Below are 19,666 nucleotides of genomic sequence, written 5' to 3'. Positions count from 1 at the left end.
AGTCATGGGGCAGTCCTAGCTCCTGAGAAGCCCCTAGCCCCATCGTAGGTTCACAATGGGCCACCAGGCTGTTGGCCGGACCTCAGTGAGTAAGGGGAGCGGACGCCACTTTGACCAGTGATCGCAGCGAAGCCATGTCTCATGCTTCTCATTGCACACCGCACACGGTCCCAGCATGGTGACTCACGGAGGCTCATTCAGTCCTCACGGTGGTCCTGTGTGTGGTCACTGCTGGTGTTGTCCCCATCTTGCAGGTGTGGAAACTGAGTCGTGGAGAAGGGGCCCAGGTTGAGACAGTGGACTTGGGATTGGAACCCAGGCACTTGGTCCATGACTGCCTATACCCGTAGCCTCCAAGGAGCCGTGAGGGTGCGGAGCTGCTTCTCCGGGGGCTGAGCTGAAGCCCCCGCAGGTTCCCAGGTGGTTTCCATGAGTCAGGCTCCCCGGTCCCCACATCCCCAGGGCATGCTGGCTTTGAGCGCTGCGACGGTCTTAAACAAAACAGAACGTGCTATTTTAGTTTCATCTCATCTGAGGCTGTGAATGGGTCTGAAGATATGATGATGTCACTGCTGTTCTATTGTTTCCACCCCTTTGAAGCCCAACACAAATCCCCCCAACAAATCCAGGGGGCCCTTGGGCTGCAGAGAGAAGTGAGTCACCTGCCATAAACGGAATGCAGAATGAACTGTGGAAGTAGGTGTTCAGGGCCAGAGGGGCCAGAGCAAGGGACGGTTCGAAGGTACAACTGGAGGGAGTCGGCAACAAGGAGGAATAGATTCTGACTCACTGGCGAAGGGGTGGCGGGGTGGTTGGAGACCTGGGCAGTGAGGCTGTCCTGTGAGAGGACTCACCCAGGAGAGCAAGGAGGTGAGGACCGAGCACTGCTGTGGGGAGGGCACGCACAGGTTGCTAAGACAGTGCTGGAGCCCTTCCTGGCCGGGCCGGGTGGACGGGACATTATGCTCTGGATAACGGGAGCCAGGGAGTCAGGCCGAGGATGGGGAATGCCCTCCGCAGGCCCAGGCCCAGGCCCGGCTCCAGATCAGAGACCAGTTCCCACTTCCATTTCCTCTCATCTGCGGGCCTGTCTTCTGGGCCCTTCTGGGTGTCCTGGCTTGGGCCTGCGGCAGCTTTCCCACCCCCACGTGCCCGTGACTGGACGGTTCCACATTACGGGTGGCTGCCATCATCATGAGCCGAAGAGCCATTTAGGTTCCCTTCACAGCTGCTGTCAGGCTGAAACTTGATTTACCCAGAACGCTCAGAACATCTTTCCCTGTCTGGGACTCAGGAGCACATGGCCCCTGGCCCTAACAGCTTAATGGCAGAGGGAAGGTGACTTTGGACAATCAGACACTAAATGAGTCATGAACACTGGCTCTGCAGCCTGGCAGGCCAGGCTCTCAGGGCTTTACCTGTTCCAGTGCGACGCCAGTCATCAGGGCTGTCCCAGACCAACAGCGCCATGTGGCGGCTGGTCGGGGAGTTGTGGGCCACCCCCTTTCCCTATGTTGGCCCCGAGCTCCCCCTTCTCTCTTGTTTCCAGTGCTCACAGCTCACTTTTATTCTGTCTCCCAGTTCATCCCACACGCATGCGCTTGCCAGAGAGGCGTTTCTTACTGCCGCCTGCCGCCCCTGGACAAATGCTGGACTTGGGGGGGGGGGGGAGTCTGGATCCCGACCCCAAGGAGCATACTGCCTGCTGGCTGAGTCAGAACCCAAACATGTGGAAATTTAACAGGGTATGAGAGAGGAGCAGTCAGACAAGGTAGCGGGGCAGGAGAGAGATGGTGCTGGAACAAGCATGGCTGCCCGTGGAAGGTTCTGGGTGGGGTGCCGCTAGGGGGAGGCGGCAGCGGCGCAAGACCCCTCGTTCTGGAGAGCTTAGAGGTTGTTGCCGAGTGGTAGGAGGAGGGGCGTTCCCAGATTTGGGGGCGGGGGATGGTGAGACCTCCGTGTGGAGCCAGGGTTTGGCTGGGAAGGACCTTGGATTCTGTATTCCGGGAGGAGTTGCTGGAGCTGCTGCAGCAAAGCACCACAGACCTGGCTTAACAACAGACATTTACTGCTTCACGGTTCTGGAGGCTGGAGGTCCAGGATCAAGGTGTCTGCAGGGCTGGTTTCTTCAGAGGCCTGTCTCCTTGGCTTGCAGATGGCTGCCTTCTCTCTGGGTCCTCACATGCTCTTCCCTCTGTGAGTGTCGGGGTCCTGATCTCTTCTCAGAAGGACACCGGTCAGATTGTATCAGGGCCTGCCCTTCGGACCTCGTTTTAACCTAATCACCTCTTTAAAGGTCCTGTCTCCAGATACAGTCACACCCTGAGGAACTGGGGGTTGGGGCTTCGGCATGTGAATTTAGGGGGAACACAGTCCAGCCCGGAACAGGAAGTTAAGCAGGGTCAGGTTGCAGAAGCCTGGAAGGGCTTTGGACTTTGACTTGAGGCAGCCATGGACGATTCTTGAGCTGAGAGCAGCCTCACTATGTAGGTGGGCGCTTTAGAAAGATGACCCAGGATCTAATACCGGTGTGTGGTTTGGGTTAGACAATGAATAAGGTGGGCAGGGCACCAGGGATCCGTGGTTCGTGGGTAGAGCAGATGCGGCGGGAAGAAGATGATTACGGGGTGAGGCCACCAAGAAGCAGGTTCCTGGATTCCCGGACCCCAGGGCCATGTAGTCAGGCAGCTGGGAGAAGCCCCAGTGCTGGGCCACAGCGTTTGTTGGGTCAGTGTCCCAGGAGGCTGGCTGCGGCTGCTGCAGCTGCCCAGATCCTGGGGCAGAGCTGCTGGTGGGCAGGCAGGTGGTGGAGCCTCCCCTCCCAGAGGGATGGGGCTTGCAGAGGTGCCCTGAGGAGGGAGGAGGGTAGTGTGTCCACAGAAACAGGGCTGATTCTGGTTCTCAAGGGTTTCCAAATGCCCTTCGTGCATATGGCCTCACGGAGTCTCCTCAGTAGCTCTGGGAGGTGAGCAGCATTGCTGTCCCGTTTTACAGATGAGAGAAAGGATCAGAGAGGACCGGTGGCCTGGCATGGTTGCAGGGGACTGGGCTGGCTCTCGGCTGCAGAGTTGATGCTCATTATCGCTGCCACGTTTTGCTTTCTGGGCTGCCATTTGTGGTAACTGCCACCTCCAGGTAGTCTTCTGTGACTCCCCTGGCCCTGAGTGTCATGGTGGACATTTTGGGGTATGTATTTGGCAGTTGACCGGCCTCTCCTTCCCCAACACACCCCACTGCTGCCACTTAACACTTGGTGATCTGGGATTTAGCTGTATCAGCCAGTTTATTTCTTGTTAAATAAAAAAGGTCTGATGCAACTGTTGAAAAGTATGAACGTATATTCTGTATTTACGGGCCATTTCATGACTTAAAGTATGTTTTCTGAATGTGGGGGCAGGGGGACAGTCCTGTGAGGTAGGTAGTGTTGTCCTCACTTTCCAGTGAGGACACTGAGGCAGAGAGGTAAGGCTCCTTGGCCAGAGCCACACAGCTCGCAGGAGGTGGGGCTGGGATTCAAACCCAGGTAGCCTGTGTCCCCTGCAGACCCTCCAGGGGTGCCCAGTCTGGCAGAGTCTGCTGCATCCTCAGACAGCAAGACGTGGTGAGCCAGCAGAAGGGACCTTTTCTTGGATGCGCAGGATGGGGTGTTCAGGGGAGCCTCCCAGAGCAGGAAGGTGGCCTGACAAGGCTTGGAGGACTGGCGGGAGTTCATCAGGCCAAGAAGGGGCTAGAAGGAAGGGCTCGGCGGGCCGAGGGACCAGCATGTGCGATGCTCCTGGCCCGAGACCTCAGGGCGTTGGTGTTCCTCCAGCTCTCGGAAGATTGAGTGGGAACCTGACCTGCTGCCCCTGCATCTTGTCCTGTGCCTCCTCTATCACTGACACTCCTGCGTCACACCGTTTCCTGCTCGGGACAGCCCCCTGGGAGTGGGGAATGGCCCAGGAAGGCAGCACAGAGCCCAGCTCTGGGTGGACGCGGCTGGGGTTGGCGTGCAGGGCCCCTGGCCGAGATGCTGCAGCTCCGTGGGAACTGCGTTTTGATAGAGGCCGCCCGCTTCTCTCGGGCGGGGGAACAGTGGGAGCCCAGGCCAGGGTCTGCTTCTGTTCCCTCATCCGCTCATTTGTGGGGGTTTGGGTCCTGAACGCGATGGAGAAGGTCCCTGCCCTCATGGAGCCTGCATTCTGCCGGAAAGGTGGACCCGCGTCCATGCAGCTGCTCTGGCTAAGGCGAGAGGGTGTGTACAGTTGGCAGCTTCCTGCCTTCACCAGCGTCCACTGGCATGGCCTCCTCCCGTGGACCCTCCGGTCTTTCCAGGATGCAGAGCCACATGCTGGGGAGTCCCGGTCTGCCGGCTGGTACTCTTAAGTCACACGCTCTCTCCCGGCCTCGCCTCCAGCATGCACGGGGTCGGGGTGCTCCTCTGTTCCCTGCTTCTGTCCCCTTCTGGAGCAGGGCGCAGCCAAGGGCCCCGTGCCACTGCCTGGCTCGTGGTGACACCTGGGCCCGGAGCCTCCCTTGCTGAGTGAGGTGGGTGTGAATGGATGTCAGTGGCAGTACCAGGCCCCAGTCCAGAGCTTTTGCTGGTAGTGACTCCCCACACCAGCCTCGCTGTCTTCATGCCGCCCCCACTGTTGCAGGTGGCCTGCTGGCCCCAGAGGGACCGTATGCGCAGCGATGGGGTTGTTCCCCATGGCACCCGTTACCTCCCTTCCTGAGAGGACTGCCCAGGTGTCTGCACGTGGGACTACCCAGGGCTGAGAAGGCACGGTCAAGACCGTCCACCGCGGGTGCCCCAACGACACCCTGCAGTCCTTTCGGGAAACAGCATGGCACCATGTATGTGGCAAGAACCCTAGAAACGTCGATTCCCACGGACCCCAGAAGTCACTTCTGGGAATTTGACGTGGACACGATTTGCCACACGCACAAAGCCTTACACACGAGGGGCAGTCATCGAAGCCCGGTCTGGTGGAGAGGAACTGGCACAAATGTAAATGCCTGACTCCAGGGGAAATGTCACCGGGCGGGTAACCAGGATACGCAGAATCTTGGGAAGATAACTGCCGGCGGGTGTTCAGTAACGCTGGGATTCAAGTGGCGAGTCCAGTCATGATTGTACCAAAGTAGGCGAAGAGGATACCTGTGCAGGCGGAGCCCTTCAGAGAGTGAGAGGCGAGGCCGAGCAGGGTCGTATGTGACTGCTTTCTTGTTTGCGAGTGGAACGAGTCCGGGGCGGAGGGGTGTGACCACGTGGTGGTGCGAGGCCTGCATGGCAGGTGAGGCCTGGAAATGTCCTTTGCGCCCAACACGCTGACCGCGTGCCCTGCCTCTGTCCAGATGGGGCCCAGATGCCTGAGGAGCCAGCCTTGTGCGTTAGGCACTGCGGACCCCTTCACTCAGTGGGTCAGATCATGCACTCAGCAAGGGTTTGTTGGGGACCTACTGTGTGCCAGGCAGTGTTCTAGGCAGTGGCCTACAGCTGTGAACAAAATCCAGAATCTCCCTCCTGCCCTCGTGGAACTGACGTTCTAGAGAGGGGGAGACGAGCCGGCAGATGTAATAACACGCTTCTTCTGTACGTTCCCGTGATGTCATCAGGCTGCACAGGCTCCTGGCCACCTGGGTCCCTTCCCTGGTCTGTCTTCTGCCTCTTCTAGCCTCTGCCCAGCCCTGACTCCTGGGTGTTGTTCACTCCTGGGGCCCTGCCCATCACAGAGGCTTCAGAGCATTCCAGCCCTGCGTGTCCCCCGGGGACTGCCCCTGCCCCTGGGTCATCTTTTCATCAGATACTGTCTGGGTGAAGAAATTAAACCTGTTCAAGAGAAGGGAACTGAAGCAGGGTCCTGGTACAGTTGCTCCCGTGCCCTCCCCCCCACCAGTGCCCTGCGGGGGCATCTCTCACAGCCACGTGAGGACGGCCTGCTCTGCCAGCGCCACGGATGGGGCCTGGCACCCGACACAGCCCAGGAAGTTGGATGTGACCAGTAGCCACGATGCAGCGTCTGCCTACTCCCCCATGGGTGTCCCCAGCCGGCCTGGCCACTGTGGGGTACCTCTTAGGTACCAGGCCTCCTGACTACCCTCCAGGGAGACATCGCTCCCATTTTAACAGACGGGGAAAGTAAGGCCCAGCAGAGTTTGGTCACTTGTCAAAGGTTACAGCTGATGAGTAATTTACTCCAGGTTCAAAGTCAGGCTTCAGAGTGCCATCTCTCTTTGTACCCCACTCCTAGCTGTACCCTTTTATCCACCTGTTTGTCGTTGGTCTCTTCTGGGGAGCTCTCCAGCAGCTGCCTCTAGTCAGATAAGGGCATGACCACCTGGCAGAGTGGGGGCAGTGTGACTCGAGACACCTGGGTTCTCCCCCTTCGCCTGCCAGTAACTTGCATGTGGCCGTGAACGCTTCGCTTCCCTCTCTGGACGTGTGGACGCATGGTGGGGACTTGTTCATCTCTTAGGGCCCCCAGCTTCCCATTCTGTGATGAGAGCGGCCCAGAGGGAAGACGGCCGGGGTTTCGGTTTCCCAGGGGCTGAGGTTTCAGCTCTTCACAGAACACAACCCACCATCCGACTAAAAAAAGCCTCTTTCCAACTCCCATCCAGAAATAAAGACGATAGATAAATAAGCAACAGTAGCCTTTTTCTGGGAACCAGAAATAGCTCCCCGGGCTTCCAGTGCTGACTTAGAGAAAGAGTCTTCACTCTGTCTCTCTTCGGGTGGAAAGCTGCTGGCGATGTTGTGAGTTTCCCACGGGCGTGCCTCTGCTGCCGCCATCCGTCGTGCGGTGGGGCTGGCGTGTCTGCTGCCACCAGGGTGCTGGCTCTTGTCACGGGGACCGGGTTCCTACCCCAGCCCTCCCACCAGCCAGGAGGCCTCGGTGTCTGAGATCTAGACAGATGTCCGCGTCCTCCTCCCAGAGGCTGGGGCCGGGTTGTGCAGAGACCGCAGCACGTCCCTACGAAGAGCCTTTGCATGTTCTGTTCCCTCTGCTGGGAGCATGCTGACCCCACATGCATCGCCTTGGCCGCCCGCTCGCCTTCCCTTGTCTTTGTCCAGCGAGCTGCTCCCTGACCTCACTGCCTTCTAGCTGTATGTTCTACTTGTCAGTCTGGTTTCTTGTTTGGGAATGTGAGCTCCATGAGGCCAGGCTGTATCTCTAGCTGCTTGCGTTTGGCAGAGCCTCAACACTTTTTTTTTTTTTTTTTTTGCCATTGGTGGTGAATGGTTGTTGAAACCACAATAGGAACAGGAGTTGTTTCTAATTTATTGTGATTTCACAGGCAGGATGGTTTTGGCTCCAAGTAGCCAGAAAGTGGTTCAAGAAGTTAAGACATCATGGTCCAGAGTGGGGCAGGCCTGGGGCACGGAGCAGCCGTGGCCTGGTGAGGCACAGGGGTCCCTTCCCTTCTCTCCCGTGCAGGCCTGGGACCGCCTTCACCCAGTGCTGGCCTCTTGGGGGTGACTGAGCTTCAACTGTGGGCCCTTCCTGGCAGTGCGACGGGGCCAGTCTCCGTCCTGCCCCCTCCCCCAGAGTGAGAGTGGGGGTAGGCAGCCAGTGGGGCCTGCTTCTCAGGATGTGGTCAGCAGGCTCCAGGTTAGGAGGAAGGAGCAAGATGGTGACAGTGTGCACGTGCCCCTCTTCCTTGGTGCACTTGGTTCTTCGCCGCCTTGGTTCTGTGTTGGGCCCTGCTTCGTAACCAAAGCCTGGGGTTTCAGGAAGGTGGGGATGTTTGGCCTAATGCTAGATGTGGCCCATTCACTGGAAATGTCTCATCTCTGCTTCTCACCTGGACCCCAAGCATCTAGGGGGAGCACTTACCTTGTCCTTGTACGACTGCACCCTGGACGGGCGTGGGGCAAGAGACAGGACTCTGCAGGCTTGGAGGAGACATCATACATGAAGCGTTTGTTCGACCCAGTGTCCGCAGAGAGCCAGCACTTGAGGGATGACAGCTGTTGGTATTGCTGGGGGATTTTTCTTTCTTTCTTTTTTTTTAAGTTGATACAATTCACATGCCATAAAATCCACCTTTTTCAAGTACACAGACAGTTCAGTAGCTTTGAATGTGTTTCCCAGATTGCTCAACCAACACCACTAAGTCCAGCACATTTTCATCACCCCAGAAAGAAGTGTACTCATCTGTAGTCTGTCCCCTTTCCACTGTCGCCTTGCCCCTGGCAACCAGTCTCCTTTCTGTTTCTCTGGCTTTGCCTCTTCTGGACATTTCATGTAAATGAAGTCATACTATGTGGCTTTTGTGACTGGCTTCCTTAGCTTCGCTAAGTGTTCTGTGGTCAAGGTCATGTTATAGCGTGTTTCATTCCTTTTTCTGGCGGAAGAAGACTCTGTTGAATGGGCATATCACACTTTGTTTATCCACTCATCAGGGGATGGACATTTGGGTTGTTGCCACTTTTGGGCTCTTACAAATAATGCTGCCGTGGACATTGCTGGGCAGGTTTTTGTGTGGACGTGTGTTTCCGTCCCTTTGGTTTTATATCTAGGAGTGGAATTACTACGTTGAGACTCTTTCCCAAAGCAGCGGCACCATTTTACTTTCCCACCAGCAATGCAGCACTTTTGTCTTTTTGATCATAGCCATTCTCGGTAGTTATGAAATAATACCTCATTGTGGTTTTGATGTGCATTCCCTGATGGTTAATGGTGTTGAGCATCTTTTCACACGCACTTGGGCCATTTGTAGGTCTTATTTTGAGAACTGTCTATTCAAATCCTTTGTCCACGGGCGCCTGGGTGGCTCAGTCAGTTCAGCGTCTGCCTTCGGCTCAGGTCATGATTCCAGGGTCCTGTGATCCAGTCCCGCATCGGACTCCTTGCTCAGCAGGGAGCCTGCCTCTCCCCCTGCTTGTGCTCGCTTGCTCTTTCTCGCTCTCTCTGCCTCTGACAAATAAATAAATAGTATCTTAAAAAAAAAAACAACCCAAATCCTTCGCCCATTTTAAATTTGGGTTGTCTTTTTATTGTTTGTTAATAGTTCTTTATATGTTTTGGATATTAGCCTCTTATCAGATGTATGATTTGCAAATATTTTTCCTCATTCTGTGGGTTGTCTTTTCATTTTCTTGATAGTGTCCTCTGAAGCGCAGAGGTTTTTAATTTTGATGATATCAGATTTACCTATTTTTACTTTGGTTTCTTGTACTTTTAGTATCTTAAGAAACCATTACCTGACTCAAGGTCATGAAGATTTACACCTATGTTGTCCTCTAAGAGTTTCACTGTTAGAGATCTTATATTTAGATCATGATCCATTTTGAATCAATTCTTGTGTATGGTGTGAGGTAGGATTCCAGCTTCATTATTTCACACATAATTATCTAGTTTTCTTTCCTACCACCATTTGTTGAAAAGACTGTCGTTCCCGCCCCCCCCCCCCAATTATATTGGCACCCTGGTGGACAGTCTGTTGACTCCAGATGGATGGGTCTATTTCTGGTCTCTCAGTTGTATTCCATTGGTCTGTAGGTCTGTTCTTGTACCACTACCATACTGCATGATTACTGTAGCTTTGTAGTAAGTTCTTAAATTGGGAAGTGTGAGCCTTCCAACTTTGTTCTTTTTCAAGATTTCAGGATTGGCTATCCTGGGTCCCTTGCATTTTTACACAAATTTAAGGATTATCTTGTCAATTCCCACTAAAAGAAAGCCGGGATTTTGATGGGGATTGCGCTGAATCTGTAGATCACTGTGGGAGTATTGCCTACTTAATATATTAAGTGTCTTATTCATGAGCATGGGATGTCTTTCTATTGAGATCTTCTTGAATGTTTTTCAGCCATATTTTATAGTTTTCAGCATTTAAGTCTTTGGTTAAATTTATTTCTTAAGTGTTTTTATTTTTTAATGCTATTGTAAGTAGAATTATTTTCTTAATTTCATATGCAGATTATTCTTTGCTAACATATAGAAATATAATTGTTTTTTGTGTGTGTGTGTATTTATCTTTTCTTTTGCAGTCCTACTGAACTTATTTATCTTAATAGGTTTTGGGTTTTTGTGTGTGTGGATTCCTTGGGATTTTCTGTAAACAGGATCATGTCACCTGCATAGAGAAGCAGTTTTACATCCTCTTTCCTGTCTGGAGGCTTTTTATTTCATTCTCTCTCCTAATTACCCTGGCTAGAACCTCCACTATGGTGCTGAATAGAAGTGGCAAGAACAGACATTCTTGTCTTGTTCCTGGTCTTAAGGGGAAAGCGTCCAGTCTTTCACCCCAGCGTAGAATGTTTCTGTGGTTTTTGTAGATGCTCTTTAAACAGATTGAAGAAATTCCCTTCTATTCCTGGTTTCTTGTGTGTCTTTATCCTGAAGGACATTGGATTTTGTCCAGTGCTTTTTCTGAGTCTTTTGGAGATGATCATTTCAGTAAAAGCTTTGTCCTTTATCCTGCTAATATGAAGTGAGCACTTTATCTGCTAGGGAGCCAGCTTCCCAGGTCTGAGCCTCCCCAGCTACACCACATACTCACTGTGTAACTCTGGGCAGGGGACGTCATCTGTAAACTGGGAGTGACTACTTTCTCATGGGGCTCTTGTGAGGGGGCTTGAGTTGCTTTGTAGACGGTGTTGTCTGGCACATATCAAGTGCAGTTTACGGAGCACTTGGCTATGATCAGTGACATGTGAAAGTGTGGGTGGGCTAGGGTGGGAGGGGACACTGAGGGGGGCATTGCAAGGCTAATGTGGGGCCAGGCTGATGCACCTGCTCTGAAACGCCTGCTCATGGGGAGTCTGGAAGCTCTCACGGGAGGTGGCCTGTTGGGCTCCAGTAGTCTCTGAACCTTCCTTTGGGAGAGGATGGGCCACGCACGAGGCACAGGTGAGCACCTGTCTGCTGCAGAACCCTCCAGTTTGTTCAGGCCTTGCGTGTCACATTCCGTCAGGTCTGGGCTGCAGGGGCTGTGTGTTCGCAGCAACAAGCTTCCCCGCCTGGGCTCTGAGTCCAGGCTTGGCGGGGGGCGGGGGGGGGGGGGCAGAAATGGGGCCTTGTCTAGATAGTGGCTTACCACTGAGAGCCAACAGGTGGCCCCACCTCCCCAGCCCGATTTTCCTGACTTCTCTGTTCCTGGCCTCCCCTTTAACCTGGTTCCTTGTCCTGCCTCTGTCACTGACCGTCACATGACTTCGGGCAGACTGCTTGTTCGGGCCTATTTTGGCCTCTGTCCACAGAGGCACTGTCACAGCAGTTTGAGGATTAAATGAATGCTCTGTTTGGAGGGCCTACAGCACCGTCTGCCAGGGCTCAGCAAACACTGTCCCCAGACCACCCTCCCATGGTCCCCAAGAAGCCCTGCAACCCCCCGAAATCTGCCAACAGTTCTGCGTCTGTATGGAGTTTGGATTTTACAGGTGGGTGGGGGGAGAGAGAAAGACACTTTTAATATGCCCTGTGTAATTCTTGGCATTCAATTTTATGAGCTCTATGAGGCTGGATCTTACTACCTTGGTTTAATGTACTGACCTTCTAGCCAGCCAAGTAGCTCGAAGTTCCTGGAGACAGGCCACTTTGCTTCTTTACTTTTTGGTTTGTTTTCCAAGGTTTGGGGGAGGAGGGCACCTTACTAACACTCAGCCTTTCCCTGTCCCTATGCTCAGAAGTACAGGGTGGTCCCACCTCCTGAGGAGCTGCTGGTCTGATTTGAGAAGGGACCTAGACCAGAAGCAGTAATAACAAGCCAGTAATGTAATTTACCAAACGGTAGGGAGCATCAGAATACATTTGGTTATCCCACAAATCATCTGTTTTGCCCTAACTCGGTGCCTGGCACCAGGAGCATCCCGACAACCAGAGCAGACTCAGCTCCCAGAGCTTTTCAGAAAAACCAGATGTACCAAGAACCCGCTGGATGGGCGCCCCTCTGAAACCGGGGACTCAGGCAAGCCAGGGTGTGAGAAGGTGTTGGCAGCGGGGCAGGGCCAGGGCCGACGTGTGTCTGCAGGAGGCTGGAGAAGGGCCGTGAGCATGCTTGAGAGAGAAAGAGGGGGAGGGAGGGAGGGAAGGAGTCAGGAGGCCACACCAGCAGGCAGTGGCTGATGAGATGTGTCTCCCCAGCCTCGGCTTCCTTCTCAAAGGATTGTTCTGCAGACTTCAGAGGTGCACGCAAAGCCCATAGCACAGTGCTAGACGCGTGGCCGGAGCTAACCCCACAGCGTCACTTCTGCAGTTAATGTGAAGCCAATAAGGCGTGTGGTAGGAGAAGGCTTTATTGAACCAGAAAATGTTCATAGTTCACTGAGTGAACGTTTGGGTTCCCAGACAGCGTCCGGTTGTAGAGTTCTGTGTGCATACATGTGCACGTGCCTCTAGGTTTGGTTGCGGTAGTAGTCATATTTGTGAGTGCATGTGGTTCTTTTCTTTGGTCTTCAAGTTTTATGCTTATCATACGTTGGTTCTGTAATTACAGAAATGTTAATACAAAATGTAATTAAAGACCATGCCGCTGTTATCGTCGGTGTCTGCGCGCACGCTCGTGCCCTCGCTGCGGAGTTGGGGGTGCCCGCTCAGGGGAGCAGGGGTGCCGAGGGAGGCCCTGGGGAGGTGGGTCTGTCACAGGAAAGTGGGCCTGGGGGCTAGTGGGCGGCCTGCTGACGTGGGCTTCTTCTCTGTCCACAGATGACAGGATCTGCTCGCCACCCTTCATGGAGCTCACGAGTCTGAGTGGAGACGACACTATGAGGCTCCTGGAGCAGAATGGCCTGGCGTTCCCCTTCAGTGCGTACCACCCCGGGCCCCGCTGGGCAGGCTCAGCAGGCACCGCAGGCTGCAGGCCGGATGGTGGTGGGGAGCTCTCTGTGGCTCCCCGGGATGCACGAGGGCCTTGGCTGCCAGGGAGGGCTGAGCCCCGCGTCTTGCTCCCACCTGCGCAGTGGAGACGGGTCCTCAGGTGGTGTGGGCTGGCGGTGCTCTGCTGGCCCGGCAGCGTCTGTCCAGACCACCGTGAGTGCGGATGCTGGCCACCATTGAGCCAGCGTGTCTCCCCCAGCTCCCCACTGCCCCTTATCCCCATGGGCTGCAGGAATTTCAGGAATTTCTCCCCATGTCTGCCAGGTCAGGCTTTGTGGGGAAGTCACCTCACTGATGTCTCTCTTCTTTTCTCTCCCTGCTCCGTAGTTTGCAAAACCAGAGTGGCTCATGGCACCAACTCTCACGAGGTAAGCGGAAGCTTTGACTGCCCTCTTCCCCCATTTCCTCCCCCTGTGTCCCTGTCTTTCCAGCTCACAGTGTCTCTCTGGGAGCCCGCAAGAGTCTATGTGCTAGATCCCACCCCTGCTGCTCCCGCTCCCTGTCTTGTTCCTGCTTGTGGCTCTGCACACTGTTGCCAGCTTCTGCCCATGCCTGGCCTGTCCCCAAGGGTGGGAGGCGTGTGCCAGGGGTCTACCTGCCCGCTCTGAGCCCTTGCAGATCATATTCCAGTTTGACCTCTGGCTTGTCAGTGTGGATCACTCCCTGGGCGCCCGCTCTGTGCCCGGGCCCTGCACTGGGCCCCTCTGCGTGCTGTGAGCTGGAAAGGTGCTCTCACTGCCCCCACAGCACCTGCCTGCCAACCTCCCACCTGCCCCTTTCACTAGCACCCGGTCCCTCTTGTGGGTCAATGCCTTACACTTTTCTGACTAGTGGCTCTAGTCACTATTAGTGTGGTTAGACTGTCCTGATGCAGAAAAGCTCAGCCTGCAGGAGAGGAACCGCTTCTCTTCGTGAGAGAATTCTGGAATCATACAGACCTGGGAGCTGGTCTGGCTCTGTGCACTGCCAACTATGTGACTTTGGGCAGACCCCCCAGCCTCTATTGAGTGTCTGTCCACACTTGTAAGTGGGGATGTGATGGTGGTTGAGGAGGAGGGGCTTGCTGCCTGTGCTGCCGTGGGGCCTGGCACAGAAAGCATTGGGTGCGCTGTGAGGGAACCAGGTACAGAGCCTGCCAGGTCACTGCAGAATGGTGGGGGTTCCGGATCCAAGTGAGCTCCCTCCTTGGCAGGAGTCTCGACCCTCACTCACGTCTGGGGTCAGTGTGTTCAGGGGAGGCTTTCATCCCTTAGTCTAGCTGTCGGAATCTGGCTCCAAAATGTACACATGTGTGCATCCCTGTCTCTCCCGACCCACAGTGTGCTGTTTCAGGGAGGGGCTCCTCTTCTCCTGAGTGGGGGTGCCGGGTGATTGGGAACGGAGCCTCCAGGATTGGAATCTGGAGGCTCCCAGGGAATTGGTGTGTGCTGCGGGCCACCTGCCTCCTGGGAGGCTTTCATGTCAGAGGGCTGCTCCCTCGCGTGGGGCGCCCCCTGCAGCATGAGTCTGGAGGTTGGGGGGGCAAGGCTTCTCACCTATTCTAGGGGTGCCTGGGGATGTTGAGTGCAGTGAGGATAGAGGACAGCTCTGTGGACATGATTGGCTTTAGACAGGAAAGTGAGGCTTTCTGATTAGGGTCCTTGCCTCGACTGAGGTCTCCCTGAGCCCTACCTCTTGAGTCCCCCAGCCCCAAGCTTAGTGAAACCCAACTAGTTTGGCCAAACTACTCTCTTTCATTGTATGTTCACAGAGCTGTCTGGGTTTTTGTCTTGTTTTTAAACCAGTGCAAGCACACTGATTTGCTTAGAGTGAAATTACCAGCTCCCCCTTCTGAGTTGAACCCCTGAGCCAGAAGCCCAAAGCGCCTCTGAAGCTATCCTGTGGTAGTTACTGCTGCTGTTTTATAAGTGGGGAAGATGGAGCAAGTCCCCCCCCCCCACCCCCGCAGTCTGGCGGCTGGGTGCTGGAGCTAGGACTTCAACCCGTGTCTGGCTCTGGAGCCCCCTGTATTCTTTCCCTGCCTCGGCAGAAGGCTAAGGGGACGGTCCCTGTGGCGCGTGCCCACACACACATACATGCAGTGCGTGCACGGTCCGCTACCCCGTGTGGCCTGGATCTCTGCTTCTGCCCCGTGCGGCTAAGCACCGAGAACGTTGGGGTGGTGCTCTATGATCGTGGACGCCAGGGGCGGGGGCCGGCACAGGCGGCCAGCTGTCCAGGCTCCGACATTCCTGCCCCGAGTTCTGGGCATCTGGTGGCTCCTTCCTGGGGCTTGTGGGCTGCGAGGGATTAGCCGTGGCCCCAGACAGGCAGCTGACAGCCCAAGCAGAGATTTTTCTCCAGCTGCCCTTCTCCTCTCCCTGCTTTAGTGGCCTACCAGATCCTTCTGGGGGGACCTTTGTCCCCAGACAGTCAGCGACTGGGAGCAGCATGTTCCCGCCCCTCAAGCCTCCGTGTAGCTTACTCCGTGTGTCAGAGGCCAAGGCTGCGTGCTGGGCAGACCCAGTCCCATCCTGGGCTCTCCAACAAGCCACTGAGCTTTTTAGGACCTCAGTCTGTAAAAGGTGCATGAGAATAGTGCCCCCCTCAGAAGTGCAGTGTGAGGACAGCACCAGGTGACTCAAATTAAGTGGTCAGAACAGGGCTGGGCATGTCGTGAGTGAGCAGCCAGAGGCAGCCTTTGTCCACATACGGATTTTGACCCAAGGCCTCCCAACTCCCGATCTGTTGCCTTCCACTTCCTGCCTCACCTGGATCTTTGTGGAGGAACCTCTAAGGAGGTCATAAAGAATGTGTAGTATACAACTGGGGGTCCTATTTCCTGGATCACAATGTGAATAGAGGAGTTGTGCAGTGCACAGCCAACTCAATCCTACAGGGAGAGCCTGATGTTGCAGGATTTCTAAGCCCCCGGAGTAGGAGTGAATTGATCCCCAGGTGTTCTTCTCAAGTCTCACTCCACTCACCATGGCTTGAGATTTTTCATGGAGAGTCCTCGGTTCACAGGGGTGGTCCTTGGTGGCAGAGCTCTGGACTGGTGATGTGCCCCTGTGTCTAAGACTGAGTAGGTAGTAGACTCTGACAGTCCTTGGCCCCTTATCTCCACAGATGGCCATCGTGTTCAACCAGGAGGGCCTGAGTGCCATCCAGCCGCCCTGTGTGGTCCAGAACTTCATCAACCACAACGCAGTCCTGTACAAGGTGTTTGTGGTGGGCGAGTCCTACACTGTGGTCCAGAGGCCCTCGCTGAAGAACTTCTCTGCGGGCACGTCAGGTAACCAAGCTTCCTGCCGTCTCGGGGGCCCAGCTGGGGACAGGCATCAGCCGTCGGTCCTACAGCATTTCCACTGCCACCCTGTGTTATTTTTGGGGGGAGGGGGTGTGTGGGGATAGGCTGACCTGAAGGTTGAAGGAGTTGCATGCAGTGGGTGAGGAGGTCTCAGAGAACAAGGTGAAACCCCATCCCATCAGGTCATTGTAGGGGCTCCATCCATCTGAACCACCAGGATGCTTCCTGGGGCCCCACGCAGAAATGAGACTCACGAGGAACATGCTGGAATGGATGATGGGCCCTTCAGGGAAGTGAGTTTGGGAAAGGGCCCCTCGTATTTTGAGGGCCAGAGTGCTGACTGCTTTATCAGATCCCCTTTTTCCAAGTGGGGAAACACTGAGTTACTGGCCACTTCTGCAGCCGCTGAGGTGGCCCCGCGCTCCGTTAGAAGTCCTGCAGGCTCATGGTGTTTCCTAGCTGTGGGACCTCCGGCAGGTCCATGTGGGCAGTCGTCCCCAGCAGGCCCCCCTTTGCAGGGGTGAGGCCCGAGCCCGAGTGTTGCGGATCCTGGGTATCCCTCAGGTGTCACAGGTGGCGGCATCTGCCGGATGCTGCCGTCATTGGAGGCTGGGGGCGCTCCACAGACTCAGCTTTTTTTTAGCTGCTCTCCTGACACCAGGTGGCCGTTGGCCCTTTCAAAAACAGACGCTGAGATAAGGATTTGCTGGTGTTGGGGCTGCTCAAAAGAATGTCTGGGGGTTCTGAAGGCATCTCTGAGGCAAGTTCCAGAAACCTTTGGAACAGAGTAACAGCGTCTTTGAAATAAGCAGAGCTTTCTGAGAGGACCCCTTGGAGGATATTTGATTGTTCTCATGTGGTTTGCTCAAACACGCCGTACATTTATCTCTGCAAGGGAAACCCGCCATCACCAGATGTATTGAAATACCGGCTGTTTTGTCTCCATCTGAGCAAACAGATGTGTCTTCTTAAAAAGTCTCTCCTGCTGGGATTGCCTGTCACCATCCGCTCCTGGTGGCTTTAAGCCACTTCTCTTGAATGAAGTTCAGCTGTTCTTCCCTGGACAGCTTTTTTCTTCCCATTAACACAGCACAGAGAGAGCAGATACTTTGGAAATGTGCATCGATTCTTCACTTTCTTTTTGGGTGCAGGCAGCCTCCTCGTCGGATGTGGGGCCCCAGGACTCGAGTCTGCATTGCCAGGGTTTGTCACCATGGTCCCAGCCCCAACACACTAGGATGATGGAATGATCTAGGGGTGAGAGGACCATGGACTGGGGTTGGGGGGGGGTCGTCTTTTTGTATGTGACTGTATCCCAGCAAGAGGCATTCTTACAAATTGTGGGCGGAAGAGTAGGCTATATGCCCAGCATGGAGCCCAGCTTGGGGCTTGAACTCACAATCTTGTGATCAAGACCTGCATGGAGATTAAGAGTCAGACGCTTAACCAACTGAGCCACCCAGGCTCCCCAAGAGACTATTTTTTTTTTAAATCTTCTGTTATTTTCCTGATTTTTAAAAAATACATGCTTTAAGTCTATGGAAAATGTACACTAAATTAAGAGTGGTATACCTTATGTAGCTCCCTTTCTTTTCTTTTCTTTTCTTTTTTTTCCTTTACCAAAATTCCTCTACCTGTAAAAGGAATTTATCACCAGGTTTTCTTCCTTTGAAGACAAAAAGTATCCTTTTTTTTCTCCTTTTCATCCTGGTTGCAAAGCGCTGGGCCAGCTTCCGTCTCAGCACCGGGAGCCTTCCGCAGTAGGGTGTGGACTCTATGTCCTGTGTCTTGAGGACGCGGGCTCCATGGCTGTGTGTCTTCTGACCATTTCCAGCTTGCCAGTTTTCCATAAAATATCAGCTGGGGCCAAATCGATGAGTAGATAAGCACACAGAGCTAATGCCAAAATGTTTATTGTGCTCAGATAAGCTGACTAACTTTCAGCGTGTTTGTCCATCCATCCCCAAAGCTGGTTTCATGTCTGCAGCCTTTGGGGCATTGTGCCAGGGAGCTGGTGCGGGCTTTGTTCTCTTGGTACGTGTGTTCTTTCCGGATCAGAAGCATAAATCGACAGTGGTCCTTTAAGCTGGACCAATTGAGCAGGGGGGCTATGGGGGCTCTGGGCTCTTTCTAGCCCCCACCCTGGCTTTTTGGTTCTCGTCCAGCACGGCAGGCCTGCAGCTTCCCCTGTCCGCGCAGGTGGTTGGGGCTCCTTGAGTGGGATTCTTCAGGACCTCCGGCGAGCGGGGGGGTGGAGGAGAGGCAGCCAGGGACACTAGCCTTCCCTCCATAACTACTGTTCTGATGATTCTCAGGGGCACTTTTGGGTTTTACTGGATGGCATCTCTGAAGTCAGGTGTGCCTTAGGGCCAGTGGCATCTCGCGCTTGCCTTGCCTGGAATGGAAGTCGGGTTCTTCCTGAGAGGGTTGGTGTTGTCCTGCGCCAGCCATCAGGAACACACATTCTCTGCCTTTCGTTCACAGCTGGGGAGACTGCTCCCCTCTCTCTACCCAGGGCCAGGATCCAGATGGGCACGTTTCTCCGCTCCCCCTTTTGTGCAGTGGATTTACTTCTGTTTCTTAACTGTGAGGACTAGTGCCTTTGTTCTACTCTCCTTCCTGGGCCTTTCTCCCCTTGGGGTCCATAAAAGAACGGCATCGCTTAGCACACAGAGCTGGGCTCAGCAAATTTTTTCTGCAAAAGGTCAGATAGTATGTCCAGCTCTGTCGTAATTATGTACCTCTGCCCTTGGAGCATGAAAGCAGCTGTAGACAATGTAGAAGCAACTGGGCATGGCTGTGGCTCCATAAAACTGTATTTACAAATGCAGGTGACAGGCCAGATTTGGCCGCCAGGCTCTGGTTTGCTGACCTGTCACCTAGAGCCTCTCCGTAGATGCCGTATTTCCTTGAAGCTGCCACGTGCCCAGCCCTGTGCCAGGTACTGATCCAGGAGGGAACGAGATAGTCAGCCAAGCACCCTGCCCCCATGTGCTCGTATTCTAGTGGGAGAGAGCGCCCATGTGGAGAGAAATAATAAAAAGATGCATCATGGCATAGATGAAGGGCTCCAGAGGAAGCAGTGGGGTCCGGGGCTGCTGCTGCCCCCAGCAGCAGAGGGAGCCCCTTGGACAGGGCAGCCAGGGCCGTCCCCTCTGTGCGGCGGATACGCGTATGGGACCCGGCAGAGCATTTGGGCCCCCGTCTGCAGCAGTGTGACCTGTTTCCCTGGCCCTGAGACCTGCGTGGAGATGAGGCAGACGGAGCAGAAGAGTGAGTGGCCGCTTCTCCTGACTGCTGAGTTACTGCAATATTGGGGTGTTAAGCTGGTCATGGACTCTCTTCTTTCTCATCTGTAAATTGGGCGCCACGGCACCCCTATTCCCTTCATTGCCCTCCTGCCCCCGCGGGGTGTTGGTGGGGCTTCTTCACTCAGGCTGTGTGTCTCAGGGCCGCTGTGGACACGGGGAATACCTGGGGCCCCAGATCCAGAGTGCTCCTGTGATTAGGGTGCCAGGGTCCAGCCAGCTTCATCTCTAGAGGGACTGGGTCTCTTAAAGCTCCCCGAGGA

The 19,666-nt window shown here is 54.7% G+C and overlaps 1 protein-coding gene across 5 annotated transcripts in view; it reads left to right on the top strand.

Annotated features, from left to right (window-relative positions):
• The window catches only part of ITPK1 (inositol-tetrakisphosphate 1-kinase), a 172,054-nt gene that overhangs the window by 139,232 nt on the left and 13,156 nt on the right, over positions 1-19,666 (top strand). For all 5 annotated transcript variants that reach the window (XM_073895804.1, XM_025869437.2, XM_025869438.2 and 2 more), the window contains 3 exons: positions 12,636-12,734; positions 13,134-13,174; positions 15,915-16,080. In XM_073895804.1, the coding sequence (XP_073751905.1) occupies positions 12,636-12,734; positions 13,134-13,174; positions 15,915-16,080 (306 nt within the window). The remainder of the gene's footprint in view (positions 1-12,635; positions 12,735-13,133; positions 13,175-15,914; positions 16,081-19,666) is intronic.

This window comes from Callorhinus ursinus, unplaced genomic scaffold, assembly GCF_003265705.2.
Source record: "Callorhinus ursinus isolate GAN/ISIS: 27379988/994484 unplaced genomic scaffold, GSC_fseal_2.0 scaffold8, whole genome shotgun sequence".
In the NCBI taxonomy this organism is placed as follows: Eukaryota; Metazoa; Chordata; class Mammalia; order Carnivora; family Otariidae; genus Callorhinus; species Callorhinus ursinus.
Note: the sequence above shows the minus strand (reverse complement) of the source record. Positions and strands in the feature narration are given on the sequence as shown.